General features: G+C 38.1%; 1 protein-coding gene across 8 annotated transcripts in view; it reads right to left on the minus strand.

Moving 5' to 3' along the window:
- The window catches only part of ARHGEF28 (Rho guanine nucleotide exchange factor 28), a 327,107-nt gene that overhangs the window by 75,603 nt on the left and 230,240 nt on the right, over window positions 1-21,264 (minus strand). For all 8 annotated transcript variants that reach the window (XR_012130564.1, XR_012130563.1, XM_073235080.1 and 5 more), the window contains 4 exons: window positions 21,012-21,123; window positions 17,316-17,358; window positions 5,695-5,818; window positions 5,271-5,403 (listed from right to left, as the gene is read on the minus strand). Coding sequence is in view for 6 of the 8 variants with exons in the window: in XM_073235080.1 (XP_073091181.1) it covers window positions 5,271-5,403; window positions 5,695-5,818; window positions 17,316-17,358; window positions 21,012-21,123 (412 nt within the window). In the remaining 2 variants the exon portion in view is untranslated. The remainder of the gene's footprint in view (window positions 1-5,270; window positions 5,404-5,694; window positions 5,819-17,315; window positions 17,359-21,011; window positions 21,124-21,264) is intronic.

The raw sequence follows: 21,264 nt of genomic DNA on the forward strand, positions 1-21,264 counted from the left end.
TGAAATGCATTTTCCCTAAGAGACACAAAGCAGACATAAAACAGGACCAAAAGGCCGTGAATGGAGAACAGGAGAGGACAACAGGCCAACAGGATGAGAGGGAAAGGAAGCTTTGTGAGGCGGGAAAGCAGAACTTACAGTGAATTGAGGAGAAACAATGTTAAAAAGTATCAAAGCAGTACTATGAAATTAAACATGAAAGGTTCCTTCCAGAATGTGGAGAAAAAGTGTATAACTATAAAACAGAAGGTGTCATACAAAGATGATAAATAACAGAGATCACACTTCTCCAAGGAAGAAATCAGAAATATTAGAAGCAATAGTCAAAGCTACAACTGACAAAACTTATAAAGCTAAAAAAGAACCAAAAAGAGGCAGATCAAAAGGTCTCAGTTTTCTAGGAAAAACAATTAAATGACACCTATTCCATAGAAACATTCTGACAATATCCATATGATTAAAAAAATTAAAAGTCATCAAGCCTATAGGAAAAAAAAGCAAGTTACCAAAAAAGAAATGAGTCAAGCAGGCCCCGGACATTTTTACTATAATAAATGCCCAGATATAAAGACCAGTGTTGACAAAGTATCAGGGAGGAAAGTTTTGGTCCAAGAATTTATTTAGCCAGATAAACTACTTTTCTTGTGTGAAAGAAGCAAAGATATACCTTTAGATACACAAAGCTTCAGAAAATAGATCACTCCAATAACCTTCTTGGAAATTTTTTTTCCCTGAAATCCTCTTCTAGTCTATTAAGAGCAGAATCAAGATTAAGGTTTCGAGAATGCATCAACTTTTATATATACATACATATACACACATGCACATACACGTATATACACATATGTATATACACATATATGTACACATAACAGGAGCAAAAGTGAGCACTAAAGCCAGCTAAACAATCACATCTAAAAAAATTGCTGTTAAGTAGAAACACACAACTAAATACAAATATCAATTATTCTTGAAACAGAAAATTATTCTTGAAAGATTAAACACATGAACACAGTAATTTAATAATGAAATCAGTATACTAATAGAGGCTAAGAAAAAGAGGGCAAATATAAGGTAAATAAAAGAATATGAAATTATAAGCCTTACACAGCCTTAAAATCTCATTAGTAAATATTAAGAGAGCAGTTTTCCAAATCCCTGGAAAAGACAAAAGCCAACAACACATGGCCTAAATAGCTAAGCCAGACATCAAAGAACTATAAAAGATAGCTGATAGCTATAAAATTAAATGTAGATAAGAAAAACACTCATTATAAAATAAGGTCTCTCGTTACATTATAGATCACCTATGCCCAAATTAAAGACACACATCCCAAATTTAAAATACCGAAATAGGGGAAATACAAACAAAAGAAAAGAGGGATATTAATTTTAGACAAAGTAAAATTTAATGCAAAAGGCATCAATGGCATTAAAAGGGTAATTTCATGTTTATAAAAGTTAAATCTGCAATGAAGCTGTGATTTGTGTATTTTGTGCACCAAATAATGTAACATCAAAGTACAAGCATTGAAATTTCTAGAAATACTGTGAAATCTATTTATAAATATGGAGAATTTTATAGAAATACAGTATTTGTGGAAAACTAGCAACTTAGGCTTTGACAAAGCAGAATATAGACACCAGAATTTTGAATATGCTTTGTTTCATGTTTTTAAGATTAGAAATATTAACCTTCATAATTAAGTACAAAAATATACACATGAAATAAGATTATTTATTTGCCAATAATGGCAGTTTATACAATGTTACATTCTTACCCAGTGTAAATAATGTTAATAACCAAAGTTTAAGCCCCCATATACTCATAATGATTCTAGAATTTATTCTAAGACAATAACCAAAGATATGGACAGTGATATGTGCAAAAGAATGTTCTGTTTAACATATTAATGTGAAAAAACTGGAAAAAATTAAATGTATAAGGACAACTAAACACATTTGATATCATCATCAAATGAAATGTTAGCATAAAAAGCTAACTTTTTTAATCATTAGAAGAGACTCCATCCAAATATGCATAGCAATTTTCTCTAAGTTTCTCTTTAAACCTTACATCTTTTATGAATCCTACTGCATTTTTTAAGTTATTGACTATTTGAAAAACTAAATATATCCCATGTACTTCCAGCAAACTTCCTCTAAAACTTCCATGATGGTCCACCTGACCAATTTAGTACAAACCAACATGTTCTGTATTACAGCAGGTTACCTTTCAGTGACCCTGGCTCCCCAATTTTCCATCAGTCATGAACTACAAAAGAGTGTCAGAGGGCCCAGCTTTGTGATAGCTGCTGTAGGGGATACAAACAACCACCATGTGATCATAGTGCTATGCAAACAAAGTCTGTTTTAGTAGCTAAAAATCAAAGAGGTTGTACATAACCTGGTATTAAACGGAAAGGACAAATAGAGCATAAACATGATGTGCAGGAATTTAGGATGCATTGGTCTGGGAAGATCTCCCAGAGAGAAGGTAAGAAGAAATCTAGACTGTTGCAGAGAAATAGGGGAAACAGAGAAGGGAGATTATCATAAGCAAAGGGACAGAGGCAGGAAATACATGTAGTGGGAGTAAAGGACAACAGCCTGGTGGGCCCTCTGGTAGCAAACTAGGACTCAAGAGTGAGCTTATTGTAGGATGCATCAGTGGGACACACGCGGGGAACAAAAAGCATCTCAAGAGCCTGAGCTTAGCCAGTAAACAAAAAAGAGCAAAGTCCGTAAGTGTATGTGGGTGGATGAAAGTGGTGTTTTACAAAGATTAATGTGATCAAAGTATTCAGAATAAATTATAAGTGAAAATACCTAGAAAGAGGGAAACTGGTATGATTCACTCTCAGCAGTATAGAAGGTGGTGCTGAGAATCTACCTGAGCCGTAACTGTGAGCAAGGAAAAGAAAGACACCAAACATATTGCCTCGGGGGCCACAAGGGAGGGGAATCAACGTGCCTGTGATCTGAGCCTGTACCATTACCACAGTGGAAAGGACAGCCTTTTGCATGTGGATTTTGAGGACAAGCTGGTCTGGGAGATGAGGAACCCTCCAGGCGGCGATGCCCACAGACAGGGTCACACTGAGTCAGTATGATGGCGCAGCCCTGGTTCATCCCTGCAGTTCCACCACAATGCTCAAAAGTGGCCACAGGTCACCTGGATGCTCAGCCTCCCTAGGCAACTGGGAATGTGGAAATAGGGGGTGAGGATAAAGATGTTAATCTGGGGAGAAGAGGTCTAAATAGTATTTTAGAACACCCACCAGACTGGATGACTATGCTAAGAAACCATCAAGTGGAATGAAGCAATGCTAAGGACTGATCTGGAGGGTGCTCAGAGCTGGGGGGAAGGTGGCGAAACACAACAGTAGTGTGCCAGGGCAAAGAGCATTTCCCTACATGAAGGGACGATCAGCATGAAAGCAGATCGGTTAGTCTGCATAATGAGGAAAGGCTCTCAGACTCGACAAGAAAGCGACTCCAGTGAGGACACAAGCCAAAATGTAGATGGTGAAGATGTGGCCAGAGGGACCTTAGAGCAGTGAGTGGAGACCACCCAACATGAGGAATGTGTCTTAAAATGAGGGGAGAGAAAGGCCCTGGATGTGGCTGGGAGTGCAATGCAGGGATCCGGGATCGGCCCTGCCAAGAAGCAGGGAGTGAGAACCAATGAAACAGGCCATCACACTTACAAACTGACTGCTGGCATGTGGGCAAACCAGAAGCAATACTTAGAGCAAATTCCCAAAACTTCACAAATTAAATAATATCTGAACTGCTTGATGCTATTTCAGATCAAATAGAAGTAACCAAGTTTCCAAGGAAAGTTAATTCAAGCATGCAATAGAGCCGGCGTAATTACAGTGGTAACTGAGAAGAAAATGCAATCTGCCTTTAACGCCATATACGGATTGTAGTTTCATCAGATGTGTAACCATTGACACATTAAAAATTTTAATTTAATCGTTTTCTAAGAATTTAATGAAGAATTTTATATGTAACCCTCCCCTGCTCTTCTTTTCCCTCTGTGCTCCCAACCCACCCCCAAAATGTTCCACTAATTCTGGCCACCAACAAATACCAGGAAATGCATTTCACCTGCTTAGGCCTGAATTTGTGTGCCTTTAATTATTCTTTCACTCCACAAGTATTTACTAAGCCTCTACTATGTACATGGTGTTGTTCAAGGCACTGTGAATATAGCAGAGGGTAAAATCAGTAAGAAATGCAGCCCTCAAAGAATTTGTATTCTGGTGGAGGAAACAGAATATAAATAATACATGACACATGGAGTAAGTCAGATGATGCTAAATGCCACTGGGGTGGGTGGGGGGAGATGAGACCAGCATAGGGTGGTCAGGAGAGGGGTGACTGAGCAGCTGTGATCTGAGCAGACCTGAGGGAGGTGAGTGGGCAAACCATGCAGCTACATGACGGGGGAGCGCAGCAGGCAGAAGGGTCAGCCAGGAAAGGCCCCACGGCCGCAGCATGCCTGGCAGGTTCAAGGAACAACAAAGATGCCAGAGTGACCAGGGCAGAGGGAACAAAGACTGAGGGTGGCAGTGGGGGCATGGAGGACATCAGGAACCTTGTGGCCACCGTCAGGGCTTTAGCCTTCCTCGGGGGATGAGAGGAAGTGGCTGGAGGACTTGGCGCACTGAAATGTGCCTCAGCAACCTCTCTGGCTGATGTTATGAACAGGTGTTTTGAGAACGATGCTTTTCGTGGTAAAAGCACAAGAAAACCAGTTAGGAAGCTATTGAAATGGTGGCTTTAGACCAGGGTGGTAAGGGTGGTAAAGGTGGCAGGGGTGAGAAGTGGCTGGCTTTCACATGTATTTTGAAGATACAGCCGAGAGGATTACTGAAGGATTGGAGCGGATGTGAGGGAGAGGCATACGGAAATACTCCAAGACCTTTGCCATGAGCATCTGGCTGGAATGCTAGAGCCGCTGTTAACTGAAAGGGTCAGTTTTTAGGTGGGCACAGGAGTGGGGAGCAGAGCTCTGCTTTGGACATGCAACATTTGCGAAGCTGTTTGGACACCTGAGTGGAGAAGTCAAGTCTGGACTTCTGGGAGGCCAACCCCTGTGGACAAAAAGTACCCACTCTCACCATCACAGCTCATGGCTTGGGAAGCTGTTAAGTCATATTTACAGCACATAAAATGAAGGTTGATGGGAATAGCTTAGCAATGGCCATATTCTCAGAGAGCAAAGTGCAAAGACAGCACACATAGATCAGAGAACTTACTGGAACACTGGAATGACTCTTTCCCCAGGAGCGTCTTATCACAAACCAAACACTGTAGAACCCCAGAGAACGTCCCAGGGACAAACTGATGCCGGCTCAGCTTCTCTTTGTCTTTGGCATCTTTGCTTTTTGTCTTCAGACACAGCAGCAGGAAAGGGGGGAAAATTAGAAAAGAGAAATGCTGAGAGCCAATCTGCTTGAAGAAGTCATACAAACAAAGTTTCTACATTTTCAGTTAGAATATAAGGACTGCACAGAGAGTGACATCACCGTCTTAGTATTTCTAGTGATTCTCTAAGAAATATAGAGGTCTTCAAATATGTCTCTATAAAAGCAAAGTGATTTCAAACAGAAAGTGGAAACTAATTGCTCAGAAACTGAGCCACCTATATTTTAGAGACAATAGGCCTAGAACCTTAATTACCTTAGATTTATTCCGAGGGCTAGTCATCCTGTTCATGAGGAAACTGAAAGTTCGACTCACTTTGTACTTTTCAGACTCTGATTTGGCGGGTATGATGTATTTGTCCCATTCTTCTTCCTGGGTTCTGCGAGAAAGAATCTGTTACCATGGGTTCTAGGCATAAAGAGGGAGCAGAAAATGGCATATACCTACATACATATATATGTGTGTGTACATATATACATATTTTTTTCAGGTTTTAATGGTTATTCTAAAGAAAGAAACTCTATTAAAAGTGTATCTTAAAGATGGATAGGTGGATAGTTGTATAGTAAAACAACCATTCACATGTTATCTAAGTACAGAATCTAAGTGGTGGAAATGGGTAATGCAGTACATAATTCTTTCAACTTTTTGTATACTTTAAACTTTCTATAATAAAAAATATTGGGGAAATACAGGAAATCTTAGGCTTGTAATTTTATTCTGAAAACACTCATCTCCCTATTTACTATGCTAATAAACATTTCCTAGGGCACAGAGAAGCCAAATAACCAACAACATGAAACTGGACTTTACTTATTTTTGGAACAGAATGATAATATCCAGCAGACACACATTTCCTTTGTCAATACAGCTTGAGACTGTCTGCTCTTAATTCAGTCTCTCATACTCAGTCAGGCTATTTGCAATCTGAGGCTCTCTAGGTTGTAAAGGAGAGAAGGCTGTGGAGACTCCCCAAAATAAGAGGCAACCTAGAGGTAACTGTACCCAATCCATGAACATACCAATCATCATTTATTTTCCTCTAATCCATATAAACATTCTTCAGAAAAAAACAAGTCCCACCCCTAGAGTTGTATTTCCCCCATAACTTTCTTTAGTAGTCTTACATTTCTATTATTACACACAGAAAGAGAGAGAGAGAATATATTAAAGATCAATCTAAGTATCATGTCAACCAGGTAACACTTCCATAGACTATTTTCAAAATGAACATTTCATAACCAAAGTCTCTGCCACCCCCCAAACTTTTCATTTAGTGGCTCACAGCGTTAGTGGCTAACACACTCATATCTGGGAAACCCTTTTCAAAAGTAATCATGTTATTGATATGCACCAAAATAAATATGATTATATTTCATGATAATGAATCCAATTATAAGTTTCTAGGATTCCAGTTCTTCTCATCTGATTGATGACGGGCTTAGAAAATTACTTCTAAAGCCCCTTCCCACAGTTAAAATATAATACGTACTTACCTGTTACATATTAAACAAAACTTAAAGTTACTTAACCTCTCTGTTAGATTTAAGAGTTCAAACCTATAAATGCATTAGAAGAAACAATAAATGCCTTCAGGCTTCAGAGCTACCTCTTGGTCATGCAGATCTAATGACATAGGCAGAATAGTGTGTGCCCTGCTAGCAAATCCTGACAGTAAGTGAAACTGGGTCTGTTACTTAGAGAAAAGAGTTGAAAATGTTAGAAAGGAAAGAGGGTGAAGAGAAGTGAATGCACCCTCCAACTACTCAGAATAACAAAAGGAACTCAGATTCTCTTATTTCCTTGCTACTTCCATAGCCACCTCCCTAGATAACTGCCTAAGCTAACATAGGCATACCTCGGGGTCAGTTCCAGACCACTGCAATAAAGCAGGTCAAAAGAATGTTTTGGTCTCCTAGTACATTAAAAAGTTATGTTGACATACTGTAGTCTATTAGTGAGTGCAGTAGCATTATGTATAAAAATGGTGTGCATAGCTTAATTAAAAATACTTCATTGCTAAAAAAGCCTGAGCTTTCAGTGAGTGATAATCTTTTTGCTGGTGGAGAGTCTTGCCTTGAGGTTATGGCAGCAGACCTATCAGGGTGGCAGCTGCTGAAAGATGAGGTGGCTCTGGCAGTTTCTTAACACAGCAATGAAGTTTGCTGTATCCATTAACTATTCATTTCACAAATGATTTCTCTGTAGCCTGTGATGCTGTTTGATAGCATTTTGTCCACAGAATTTCCTTCAGAAGTAATCAATCCTCTCAAATCCTACCACTATCAACTAAGTTTATGTAATATTCTCAACCCTTTGTTGTCATTTCAACAATCCTCACAGAATTCTAACTAGGAGTAGATTCCATCTTAAGAAACCACTTTCTTTGTTCATCCTGAGAAGCAACACCTCATCCATTCAAATTTTATGATGAGATTGCAGCAATTGAGTCACATCTTCAGACTACATTTCTAACTGGAGTACTCTTGCTGTTTCTACCATATCCACAGTTACTTCCTCTACTGAAGTCTAATTTCTCAGTCATCCTTGATGGTTGGAATCAACTTCTTCCAAACTCCCATTCATGCTGATATTCTGACCTCTTCTCATGAATCACAAATGTTCTTAATAGCATCTAAAATTATGACTTGCCCAGATCCATCAGAGGAATCACCATCTAAAGCAGCTATAGCCTTACATAATGTATTTATTAAATAATAAGACTTGAAAGTTGAAATGACTCCTTGATCTATGGGCTGCAGAATGTATGTTTTGTTAGGTTAAACAACATACATTCTGCAGGTTAAACAACATTAACCTTTTTGTCCATCTCCATCAGAGCTCTTGAGTGACCAGGTGCATTGTCAATGAGCAGTCATATTTTGAAAGGACTTTTTATTCCTGAGCAGTAGGTCTCAATAGTGGACTTAAAACATTCAGCAAATCATGTTGTAAACAGATGTGCTGGCATTCAGGCTTTGTTACTCCATTTATAGAGCACAAAGTAGATTTAGCATAATTCTTAAGAGCCCCGGGATTTCTGTAATTGCAAATGAGCATTAGCGTCAACTTAGTTACCAGCTGCATTATTAGTCCCTAACAAGAGAGTCAGCCTGTCCTTTGAAGCTTTGAAGCCAGGCATTGACCTCTCTCTAGCTCTGTATGAAATTTCTAGCTAGCATCTTCTTCCAATAGAAGGCTGTTTTGTCTACACTAGAAACCTGTTGTTTAGCGTAGCCGCCTTCAACAATTATCTCAGCTAGATCATCTGGAAACTTGCTGCAGCGTTAGCACTTGCTACTTCACCCGCATTTCTATGTTTTGGAGACAGCTTCTTTCCTCTTCGGCAGCTTCCTCACCTATCTGACCTTCACAGAATTGACGAGAGTTAGGTCCTTACTCTGGATTAGGCCATTGCTTAAGGGAATGTTGTGGCTGGTTTGCTCTTCTATCCAGAACACTAAAACTTTTCTCTGTATCAGCAATAACCTATTTCATTGCTTATCATTCATGTGTTTACAGAGTAGCGCTTTTAATTTCCTTCAAGAGGTTTTCCTTTGCAATCACAGCTTGGCTCACTGTTGGCACAAGAGGCCTCCCTTTCGGCCTTTCTCAGTTTTCAGTATGCCTTCCTCACTAAGCTTAATCATTTCTAACTTTTGGTTTAAAGTGAGAGACATGTAAGTCTTCCTTCCACTTGAACACTTAGAGGCCATTATATGACTATTAATTGGTCTAATTGCAATATTGTTGTGTCTCAGGGACTAGGGAGGCCCAAGGAGAGGGTAAGAGTTGGGGGAATGGCTGGTCAGTGGAGCAGTCAGAATGCACACATTTACTAAGTTTCTCATCTCATAGGGGAATGGTTCACTGCACCCCAAAACAATTAAAAGAGTAACATTAAAGATCACCACAAAAAATAACAATGAAAAATCTGAAGTATTGTGAGAATTACCAAAATTGTGGCAGAAACATGAAGTGAGCAGTTGTTGTTGGAAAAATGGCACAGATAGCTGTGCTTGACATGGAGTTGCCACAAACCATCAATTTGCAAAAAAATTCAGTGTCTTCGAAGCACAATAAAGCAAAGTGCAATAAAATGAGGTCTGACTGTGTGTCTGTCAATTTCCATACCTCCTGTGTTTTAAGCATCCTAATTTGCAGAACTCAAGGCAGAGTGTTGAACAGGCTTATTTTTGGAATGTGGGAAAAATACATTTGAGAGCGTAGAAAGAATCTTCTCTAGAACACTTTTTGTGACCCCACCAAGTGCCATTCAGTGTTTAATAAGAGGGTGGTATGGTGAGGAGACCTAAGTCTCAGAATTAAATAACAGTAAGGTCAATATGGATTTTGAAGTCAAGCAGACCTCTCCCCTACTTCCCAAAAGAAACACAACTCTCTCAAATAAAAAAATGAATTCTCGTTTGCCCAACTATATTCCCAGGTTCCCCATGCTGAGAAGACTACATCAAACGCTCAGTTTCAATTTAAAATCTAGAAATGCACCAAAATTTACCATATATACTATATGCTTCCACAAAATGACAGAAAATCATACTGTTTAATCTTTAAACTCAAAGGTCAATAAGATGTGAGACATGACAAAGGAAAAACAAACAAACATCCAACCTGGCAGAAATGTGAGTATCATACACTAATCCAATGTTAGATTGTGAAAAATGGGTAGCATAGTGTACTCTCTGGGCATACATGGAAGGATGGTTGATTACAAGTTTCAAATCTAATATAACTATGTGGTATTCACCTATAAAAGAATTAGGTACTTTAGGAAAGAACTGAGAAGGGAAAAATCCTCAACTGATTTCACAGGAGAATTTAAATAGCTTTTCAATTTACAGGAATCAGAAAAAATTAAACTCTTTCAACACCCCAGAACAAGGGGCCTAATCTCTGTTATCAATTTGATGACCAATGGAATTGTCCGCAATAAAGTTTCACAAGCCCCATTCTCCAGAGACCCTCTTGGCTTTGCTTTCTCAATAGGTAAACAGATATTTAAAATATCTTAAGAACAAGGATCCTCAATATCTTAATCCTTAACCAATTATGTCTATAACCTATTGTTTTAAAAGAACTAGACATCTAAGTGTTAAAAGACATTCACACCATCCAAATTGAAAATTGACAGTGACACTTCTTTAAACACTCAGATGCTCAGGTTTTTATCGAAGTATCATTGATACACAATCTTAGATTGGTTTCAAGTATACAACACAATTGTTCAACAGTTACCCATATTAAATCTCACCCCATACTAGTAGTTACTATTTGTCAACATAAAAGATGTTACAGAATCACTGACTATATTCTCCATGCTGTACCATCCTCATGACTAACTTATGATTGAGAATTTTTGTGCCCCTTTATCCCCCTCACCCTCCCCATCCACCCATCCCAACCCTTCACCCATGGTAACCACAAGTTACTTTTCAGTGTCTATGCACCTACTGCTTTTTTGTTCATTTTGTTTTGTTTTTAGCTTCCACAAATAATTGAAATCCTATGGTATTTGTCTTTCTCTGCCTGGCTTATTTTACTTACAATACCCTCTAGGTCCATCCATGTTGTTGCAAATGGCAGGATTTCTTTCTCTTTTTTTAAATAGCTGAATAATACTCCATTGTGTATATGCACAACATCACCTTTATCCATTCATCTATTGATGGGTACTTTGGCTGCTTCCATCACTTAGCTATCATAAATAATGTGGCAATAAATATAGGGGTGCATTTATCTTTTCAATTCAGGGGTTTTGTTTTTTTGGGGGGTAAATTCCTAGAAGTAGAATTACTGGGTCAAACGGAATTTGTATTTTCAGTTTTTGAGGAACCTCCACACTGCTCTCAACAGTGGCTGCAGCAATTGACATTCCTACCAATAAGTGTAGGAGGGTTCCCATTTCTTCACATCCTGGCCGACACTTGTTATTTCTTGACTTTTTGATAGTGGCCATTCTAACTGGTGTGAGGTGATATCTCACTGTGGTTTTGATTTGCATTTCCCTGATGGATTACTGATGTGCAGCACCTTTTCATGTGCCTATTGGCCATCTGTATTTCTTCTTTGGAAAAATGTCTCTTCAGGTCCTCTACCCACTTTTTAATCGGGTTTTTTTTTTCTGTGGTGTTGAGGCATATGAGTTAATTATATATTTTCGGTGTTAACCCCTTTGGACAAATCGTTGGCAAATATATTCTCCCATATACTTTAGGATGACTTTTGTTATGCTAATGGTGCCCTTTGCTGTACAGCTTCTTAGTTTGATGTAGTCCCACTTCTTCATTTTTTGTTTCCCTTGCCTGCGGAGATGTGTCAGGAAAAAATTGTTCATGCTTATGTTCAAGAGAATTTTCCCTATGTTTCCTTCTAAGAGTTTTATGGTTTTATGCCTTACATTTAGGTCTTTAATCCATTTTGAGTTTACTTTTGTGTATGGAGTTAGACAGTAATCCAGTTTCATCCTCTTACATGTAGCTGTCCAGTTTTCTCAACACCAGTTATAGAAGAGACTGTCTTTTACCCATTGTATATTCATGGCTCTATTATCATGTATTAATTGACCATATGTGTGTGGGTTTATATCTGGGCTCTATATTCTATTCATCTGTGGGTCTGTTCTTGTGCCAGTACCATGCTGGTTTGATTACTGTAGCTTTGTAGTATACCTTAAAGTCCGAGAGCATGATACACTCAGCCTTGTTCTTCTTTGTCAGAACTGCTTGGAATATTAGGGATCTTTTGTGGTTCCAGTCCAATTTTGGGATTATTTTCTCTACTTCACTGAAAAATACCTTTGGTATTTTGATAGGGATTGCATTGAATATGTAAATTGCTTTGGGCAGGATGGCCATTTTGGCAATATTAATTCTTCCTATCTGTAAACATGGGATAGATTTTCACTTATTTGTCTTTTTTAATTTCTCTCATGAGTGTCTTATAGTTTTTAGAGTACAGTTCTTTCACCTCCGTAGTTAAGTTTACACCCAGGTATTTTATTCTTTTTGATGCAATTGTGAATGGAATAGTTTTCCTGATTTCTCTTTCTGCTAGTTCATTCTTAGTATATAGGAACATAACAGATTTTTGTGTATTAATTTTATATCCTGCAACTTTGCTGAATTCACTTATTAGTTCTAATTTTTTGGTGGCATCTTTAGGGTTTTCTATATATAATATCATGACATCTGCCAAGAGTGACAGTTTAACTTCCTCCTTGCTAATTTAGAGCCTTTCATTTCTTTAACTTGTCTAATTGCCATTGCTATGACCTCCAGTACTATGTTGAATAAAAGTAGTCAGAGTGGACATCCTTGTCTTGTTTCTGATCTTAGAGGAAAAACTATTAGCTTTTCACCACTGAATATGATGTTAGTTGTAGGTTTGTCATATGGTTTTGAGGTATATAGCCTCTATACCAATTTTGTTGAGAGTTTTTATCATGAATGGGTGTTGAATTTTGTTAAATGCCTTTTCAGCATCTATTGAGATGATCACGTGGTTTTTATCCTTTTTGTTAATGTGGTGTATCACATTAATTGATCTATGAATATTGTACCATCCTTGCATCCCTGGAATAAATCCCACTTGGTTGTGATGGATGATCCTTTTCATGTAGTTGTGAATATAGTTTGCTAATATTTTCTTGAGGATTTTTGCATCTGTGTTCATCAGGGATGTCAGTCTATAATTTTTTTTTTTTTTTTGGTAGTGTCTGTCTGGTTTGGGTATTGGAGTGGTGCTGGCCTCATAAAATGAGTTTGAAAGTATTCCCTCAGCTTCTACTTTTTGGAATACTTTAAGAAAAATCGGTATTAGCTCTTTTTTAAATGTTTGATAGAATTCAGCTGTGAAGCCATCTGATACAAGACTTATATTTGTTGGGAGTTTGTGATTACCAATTCAATTTCATTGCTGGTAATTGGTCTGTTTAGATTTTCTGTTTCTTCCTGGGTCATTCTTGGAAGGCTATATTTTTCTAGGAATTTTTCCATTTCTTCTAGGTTATCCAATTTATTTGGCATATAATTTTTCATAGAATTCTCTAATAATTCTTTGCATTTATGTGGTGAACTTTGTGATTATTCTTTTTTCATTTCTGATTTTGTGTAGCCTGTCTTTTTTTCTTGTTAAGTCTGGCTAGGGGTTTATCTATTTTGCTTATTTCTCAAAGAATCAGCTCCTGGTTTCATTGATTTTTTCTATTGTTTTATTCTTCTTTATTTCTGCTCTGACCTTTATTATGTCCCTCCTACTAACTTTGGGTTTCATTTGTTCTTCTTTTTCTAGTTTCTTTGCGAATTTAAGACTGTTTATTTGGGATTGTTCTTGTTTATTGAGGTAGGCCTATTTTGCTATGTACTTCATGCTGAGAACTGCTTTTGAGGCATCCCACAAATTTTGGAATGTATTTATTTCTGCATTGTTTGATTTCTGTTCCTTTTGTTAGGTGCTCTCTGCACTTCCAAGACCTGGGTGTCTATTTCCTTTCCCAGATTGGGAAAGTTTTCAGCAATTATTTCTTTGAAGAGACTTTCTACCCTTTGTCTCTATCTTCTCCTTCTCATACCCCTATTATGTGAATGTTGTTTCATTTGGAATTCTAACACAGCTTTCTTAGCATCCTTTTGTTTCTAGAAATTCTTTTTCTGTTCTTCATCTTTACTGTTTTCCTATTCTCTAATTTCCATCTCACAGATTGTCTCCTCTTCTTGAAGCAATCTATTATTCATTCTGTCCATTGCATAATTCATTGTAGTTACTGTAGTCTTCAGCTCTGAATGGCTTTTTTCAACTCCACTATTTCTTTGTTGAAGTCCTAAGTGAGATTAATACTTTTCTGCAGATCAGGGAGCATATTTATGATTCATCCTTCAAAACATTTATCAAAAAGATTGGTGATCTTGTTTAATTTAGACCTCTTTCTGGTGTCTTATCTTGCAGTTTTGTTTGGAACATATTCCTCTGCCTCTTCATTTTGTCAGGGTTTCTGTGTTTCTTCCTTTGTATTACACATGGATCTGCTACGCTTCCTGATCTAGAGAGTAATGGCTTTATGAAGAAAGCATCCTGTGGTGACCAGAAGCTCATGACTCTTTGCTGTCTAGTGCCTAGTTCTTCTTTGCAGTGGAGCCCCATTGTTGTTGGTGGACTATGAGTGGGGCCATCTTTCTGTTTGCCAGCAGTCATCTATCCCAGTCTGCCATGGATGGCAATTCACCTCAGCTGGCCCTTTTTAAGCCAAGCAGAGGAGCTTCTCCTGGGATCATTGTGCACAGGGCCACTCTCTGCATGCTCTGCAGCAATGGCAGTGCTGCTGGACTAATGGGGTGGGCAGGGTGGTCACAGGGCAGCTGGGTGGGCACATGATTGTGCAATGGCAGTGATGGGGCACATGGCACTGGGCTGAGCCACCTATGAGGAGGAAGAAGTACCCACAGTTGGCTCCTACAGGTGCCTCCCAGTTGGGCTGCAACAGGGCCAAGAAAGCTGGGAAATCCTCCTTCTGCCCTCCAAGCAGCAAAGTCTGACATTGCTGAGCCAAGAGGCTTGGCAGGCAGTTGAGTGCATGAGGCAGTGCCTCAGGGCTGAGCTGCCAGAAAACAGCGTGGAGCATTTGGGGCTCTGGTGAGTGCCTGACCTATTGGACCAAAGAAAGCTGGGGAAATGTCAGCCACTTTCTCTTTCTCCTGCAGTAAGAGTTCCATCCAACCCTCGCCTCCTGGCACCCTTCTTACTGTTGGTCAATCTTTCAAACTGCTGCCTCTGTTTTGGGTCTCAGCCTCCCAGAGTGCTCAAATGTCCCTGGTGTCCAGCTCTGCTAATCACCAAAGCCCAGTACAATGTGGACTTAGGTTCCCAGAGCAGATCTCCAGGGCCAGGTGTACAGAATCCCTGAGTACCTATCCCCTCCCAGCTCCATTCCTCATTCTCCTACCTGTGGGCTGGGGGGGGGGGAAGCCTCATGGATCTGCCACTTTACCCTTCTCTGTGTGGTCTGCTCTTCTTCACCAGGTGTAGGTGGTCTGTCCTGTGGTCTTTGGGTCATTTTCAGGGTTAGTTGTATTTGCTGTAGTTGCTTCCTTGGCATATATGTGGGAGGTTTCTGCATTCCTTCCTACTCTGCCATCTTCCCCACTCCCAAGATTTTTTTTAATATAAGGTAATACACATAACAGATTTAACATAAATGGTGGTAATAAAATAACTGAGTCATGCTACATAATCTTTAAAAAGTTGAAATAGATGGAGTGTCTGCTCCTGCAGAAATGCGCCTATGAAGTCTAGAGTGAGCCCCCTTTTTACCAGCTGCATTCTTTTCCAGAAACTGAATGATTAATATAAGAGAATTCCAAAGAAGGCAGATCCTTAAGTAATTATCTACAACATGACCAAAGCATAGCTTTAGATCCAGCCAGGATCTTACTGGCATGTCCAGCAAGGTATCAGGAATAGCTCAAGTGAGATGAAGGATCTACTCCACCAGATACACTAGGTGATGTGACTGAAAAAGTCAGATGCTTTCAGGATGTACACCAAACAAAGAGAAAAGAAAACAGAAATGAAAAAATGAGGAACAAGAGAGAAAAGGACATTCTCTATATGCATCCCAGCCAAGTTAAAGCATTTTATAGGCTATTTACCAGTTATGACATTGACTCTACAAATCTTAAATGCATCTCTCCTAACAGAAAATAAACATTTTTTATTTTAAAAAAATCTTTACAATCAGTCCATTACTTCTCCAATCATTAAAAATATGACAGGGAGAAGACTGTTAATCAAAATGATGACCAGGCTGATTATCAAATTTCAGAAGCAGTCAGTAAGTCACTTAAATGAGGTAATAAATATGAGTTGCTTAGAACAGTTCAAGGCACACAAAAACACCCAGTAATGGCCAGTTACTGCTTCTGCTACCATCCTCGTCATCATCATTGCCACACCATCTTCTTCATCATCATGTCCTTAAAGGGCTCCGTCTGTCTGTTATCATTTGAAAATTTCTGTTCTGGTCTCAAAACAAATAGGAATGACCAAAAGGAGATGTTTTCTTAGTGATACTTTTATTTACAATAAAACAAATGGTCTGTGTTGATTTACATATTAAAAGGTTTCAGAGTTTTAGCATTAATATCAAAGTAAAGCAATTTTCCTCTTTTTCATGCGGTTTGTTAAAGCCAAACATTTATGCTGTTTCTGACACTCGTTTTGCACATAACCCCAGGGCTATTTCACAGTGTGACTCATGAGCAGTCCATTACTCAAGACCAACAGATCTCAACAATCCTGCCCACGCACTCGTCAGCCTCCCAAACTACTCCAGCAACAGTTTTACCTTCTGACAAAAGAGAAGCTAGGTTTCAAATCTGGATATCAATAAGAAAAATGATAATGCTTATAGTACTTTCTCTGTCATTCTTTGTTTCAAAGTTAACATTTCTCAGCAATTCTCCATAAGGAGACACAGCAGAGATGCTCAGGCACTTTCTGCAACTGACTACCTAGGAGTCTGTTACTATAGTAAGTCTTCTTGTCATTCCACACAGACCTAGTGACAACCTGATGCCTTTCTAAAGCAGGTGGTCCTCACACTGCTGCTCTCTTTGGTTCTGCACATTGGAGGTGTTTGAAAATAATTTGAAACAGAACACTCCATCCCCAGTTCTAAGGCTTGCACATCTGGGGACTCAAAGGAGCAGGATGGCCAACCTACAGACAAAGCAAAGGATTTAGGCAGGCTCCTTACATACAGACCTCTCACAAACTATTGAATAGATATCAAAAAGCATGTGCAAACATTTCCAAAGATGGATCAAGCAGTCCCTCAGGAAATTTGGAACAGTTAAAAATACCTTTTTTCTCTTGGCGCCTCCGGTAAGCTGTAAGCTCTTTGCTCTACAAGACACAGAACAATAAAATGAAAACTAAGGCAGTCAAACTAGCAGTCATGTGTTAGTCTGAAATGCACACACTCAACCTTATTTTATCATTATACATACCACCAATTAGAAAATAATGAGAAAGAAATTCATTTTATATAAGTAGGGTGTTGCTCTGGTATCACTTGTCCCTAGTTTAGAGAGAATGGGGAGAGGCCAACACATGGCAACAATTAATAACTTGAACTGAATTAGCATCAGCAAGGAGAAGCAAACATTTTCAGAAGTGCATAAAATTCGTTCTCTCTTTTTGGATATTTCTCACCAGAGCTTCATCCCTTATTCATAATCTAACTCCCCAATATCTAGAACCAATAAATATCTCAGCTGCTTTTTAATGAAGCTGAAAAGAAACATCTTGAAGGCCAGCATAAGGAAGAGCCCTTTTTAACATAACTTCAATGCCTTTATAAAATCCCAGCAGCAGCCAGTTCAGATGTGCCTTGTGGCTCATAGGAAAGGGAGACCAACTTTCCCATTGGACTTGGGGGCAGGTGAGGTGAGACAGAAGGGGCAAGCTCATGCAAGCAGCTTAGCACCACCTTGCTTCCAGAGCTGGAGTACTTACTACAGGGATGGAGCAGAGACACTGATTTAGACAGTGAGAGAGACTGAAGGAGGGGGCAGCCACTGCGGAGCACACCATCTACAGAGCAGGGACAAATCCTTTACCATTACAATCCAGAAGCGTGAGGAGGCAAAACTAGTGTGCAGAAGGAGGTGAGCCAGCTAAGTAAGGAGGAAAACTGATAGATGCACGTTCCCTTAAATGTTAAACATCAATGCTGAACCTAATACTACCTTTTAGGTAGCAGGAAATGTACTTTGAAGAATTTGAAGGCTTTATTTTATTGCCACTATTAAATGTTCCTCAAATTAAGTAGTGGGCAGAAATCATTATCCTTATTGTAAATGGGCCAAGGTGGAAGAGAATCAGCCATATGTCCAAAATAATCAAGCTAATTATGTAACAAGACTCAGGCACTGGACAAAGCCTAATAGGATCCCATCCATCAGTGCACAATTTTCGAAAGTACATTCACTTAACTCCTCAAATTCTTAAATGTGGAACACTTTTGTCCATCTTGGTGGAGTTATAATTATTTCAATAATGACAATGTTCCCTTCCACCTAAACACACAATGTACCAAAGCAAATTACAGGTTTGGATTTGTTTTATGTATACAAGCATTAAATTATAAAGTTGCCACCATTGTACGCTTGACTCAAAAAATGCACGAGAAATGACAGTAGCCCTTTGGAAGTGACAAGGAAGAGAAAATATTACAAGTAAGAATAAAGAGGCTGAAAGACAATTCTATCTTTATGAGCTCTATTATAGCTGTTATACAGAAGCTTCCCACTGGAGCAAAAGGGGACTTTTTCTTTATTCAAATGGAGGAAAATTGTTAGATTATTCAAAACTCATCCAAAGAGGATTTATGGTAACGCAAATGTTAATTAATCAGACCTCTGATTAATCTAAGCAAACTAAACAATGAAACAGTGGAATACATCTTTGAACTAGTCAACCTTTCACACCTGTGCTCTCCACACACAGTCAACATTATTCCTTCTTCCATGAGAGTTAATTTACTCTTCACAAACCCTGATTTTGGCTGACCTAAATGGTATCAGTCCAAAAGCTTGCAGCCATAGAACATCTACTAGACTCACTGTACACAGTGTGTAGCCTCAGCCTAAATTGTCTAACTGGAGAGTATCAAACTTCATTGAAATAGCCCTCTTTAAAATATACCATCTAAAGATAAAACTTCTATGCATGATAAGACCTGTAAGGGTTCAGAACATCTTTACACTAATGAGTTCCACAAAAATTGTTGGTAAATCAGTATTTAGAAAATGAAATTGCATTTAAAAGGGTATTATATATGAAACACTAGGAGTAAAAGGCCAAAATACACTGAAATTTTATATTGGGCAATATTCACTATCCCCAGGTATTTACTAGAATGATAATGGTAATAATTTTAAAAAAAGGAATTAATATCAGCTTTTTATTCTAAGCCTAATGCAAAGATGAAAGGATTGTAAGCAAGCCTTTGTTATTCATTAAAGAAGTCTTAAATTAGGGCTCTTTTTCCTTATAAAAATAAATTTTCTCTCAGTCATCTGGTCAACAGTTTCAAACTTCAGAACTACCTGACTTTAAAAATCAGAGACACTAGAGAAATAAGGGCAAGGCTGCACAGGAGACTCAACAGTGTTTTCCAAATAGTTACAGTATAAAGTTAGTTGGCCACCCAGGCCTATCCATGAAAAAGTGGCAAGCTGGCATTACAAAGAACTCCAGCCTGAACTAAGGTTAGGGAGATCTGGAGGGTAGCTGTACCCTTTCTTTCTCTTAGTCCTTTTCTCCATCTCCCCATTTCAGTAATTACAGCTGACATTTATTATCCATCTTGCTTTCTCCTCTTCCCATAAGACTTCCAAGAAAGGAAAAAACCCTAGTAGCACTTGTTTTATACTTTATGCACCTTTTCTTATATACCTATGTAACAAATATTTATTAAATATCTCCCAAACATGTTTTAAGTATAATGATTATGCTTTTGACATTGTTCCACATGGCATAAAGATGAAAAATAATAAAGCAAAGGAATAAAGAATAAGGAAAAAAGAAGAGAAAGGAGGGAAAGAAAAAACCCTATTTTCCATATTTTATAATGGGAAACTGGGGAGGCTTAAGCACATCTCTTGCTTTTTGAGTCTTTTAAGATGCTTACAGATAATAGAAAAAACAGCATTACCTAATACGTTGACAAAAACTTTATTATAATGCTATATATTACAAATCGGCATGAATATTTCAAGTATGCCTTTAAATGTAATTGTTAAATAATATGTACAGAAAGTATGACATAATTTTTAAATAATATGTACAGAAAGTATGAAATAATTACATTTCAAAATAAAGTTGAAAATGGGGGTGGTGGCTGAGAGGGGCTACAAGGGCAGCTATTTATTGGTTTGAATTCACTTTTGAAAATTCATCCAGATCCAGTTGTATGCTGACAACTTGTGCCCACTTCTGCATGTATACTATATTTCAGTTAAAATGTTACTGTGTAAAAGTTATATTTCTGATTACTTATATTGCCACTAAGAATGTTGAGATATATTTACTCATATTTCAAATATGTTGTTATTTCAACTCTCTAAATCCCTTGCTAAATAAAGAAAGAAAGAAAATCTATTTTGTAGTGCTTTACCTCTGAGGAGTTAGATTATTTCAGCAATTTATTTTTAGGACAAAAGTAATTTTTTAAATTTACTTAAATAAAATCCTCTATAGAGCTCTCACTGTAATGAACCAGAATAAATTCTAATTTACACTATCCTTGAAAACATTTTATTCAAAGAATAAAGCAATAAGAGGTGTGAACATATTTGTAATTTCATCTAAATCAAATCTGTAACTTGACTGCTATCAATAAGAAAAGGATTTTGCTAAGCTTATAAGAATCAATTGTGAAAATGGAACAAAAAATTCTTGCCTGCTACTCTTGCATATTTATGTACTTTTACTAACTAAAAATGTGCTGTGGAATAGAATGCTTTCAAAGCCAAGTGGTAAATAATGCTTACCTTCACTTGAACTGCACACTGTAAAATCACGCACCAACCGAGTTTTTCCTAAAGAAATTTTGGGTGATGAGCAGGAATAAGAACGTGAGCGGACTCCAGAAAGCAATGATTCCTGAAAGAGACCGTTAATAGTTTTTTAAAAATTCCACAGAGGACTTGAAAGTATGTGTTCACCAGGAATGTTATTAAATCTGTCTCTTTCTAAAAGATTCAACCTGAAAACTTCTGATGTACTATTTTTTGTTTGTTTGCA

The sequence above is a fragment of the Manis javanica genome, chromosome 1 (assembly GCF_040802235.1).
Source record: "Manis javanica isolate MJ-LG chromosome 1, MJ_LKY, whole genome shotgun sequence".
Taxonomy (NCBI): Eukaryota; Metazoa; Chordata; class Mammalia; order Pholidota; family Manidae; genus Manis; species Manis javanica.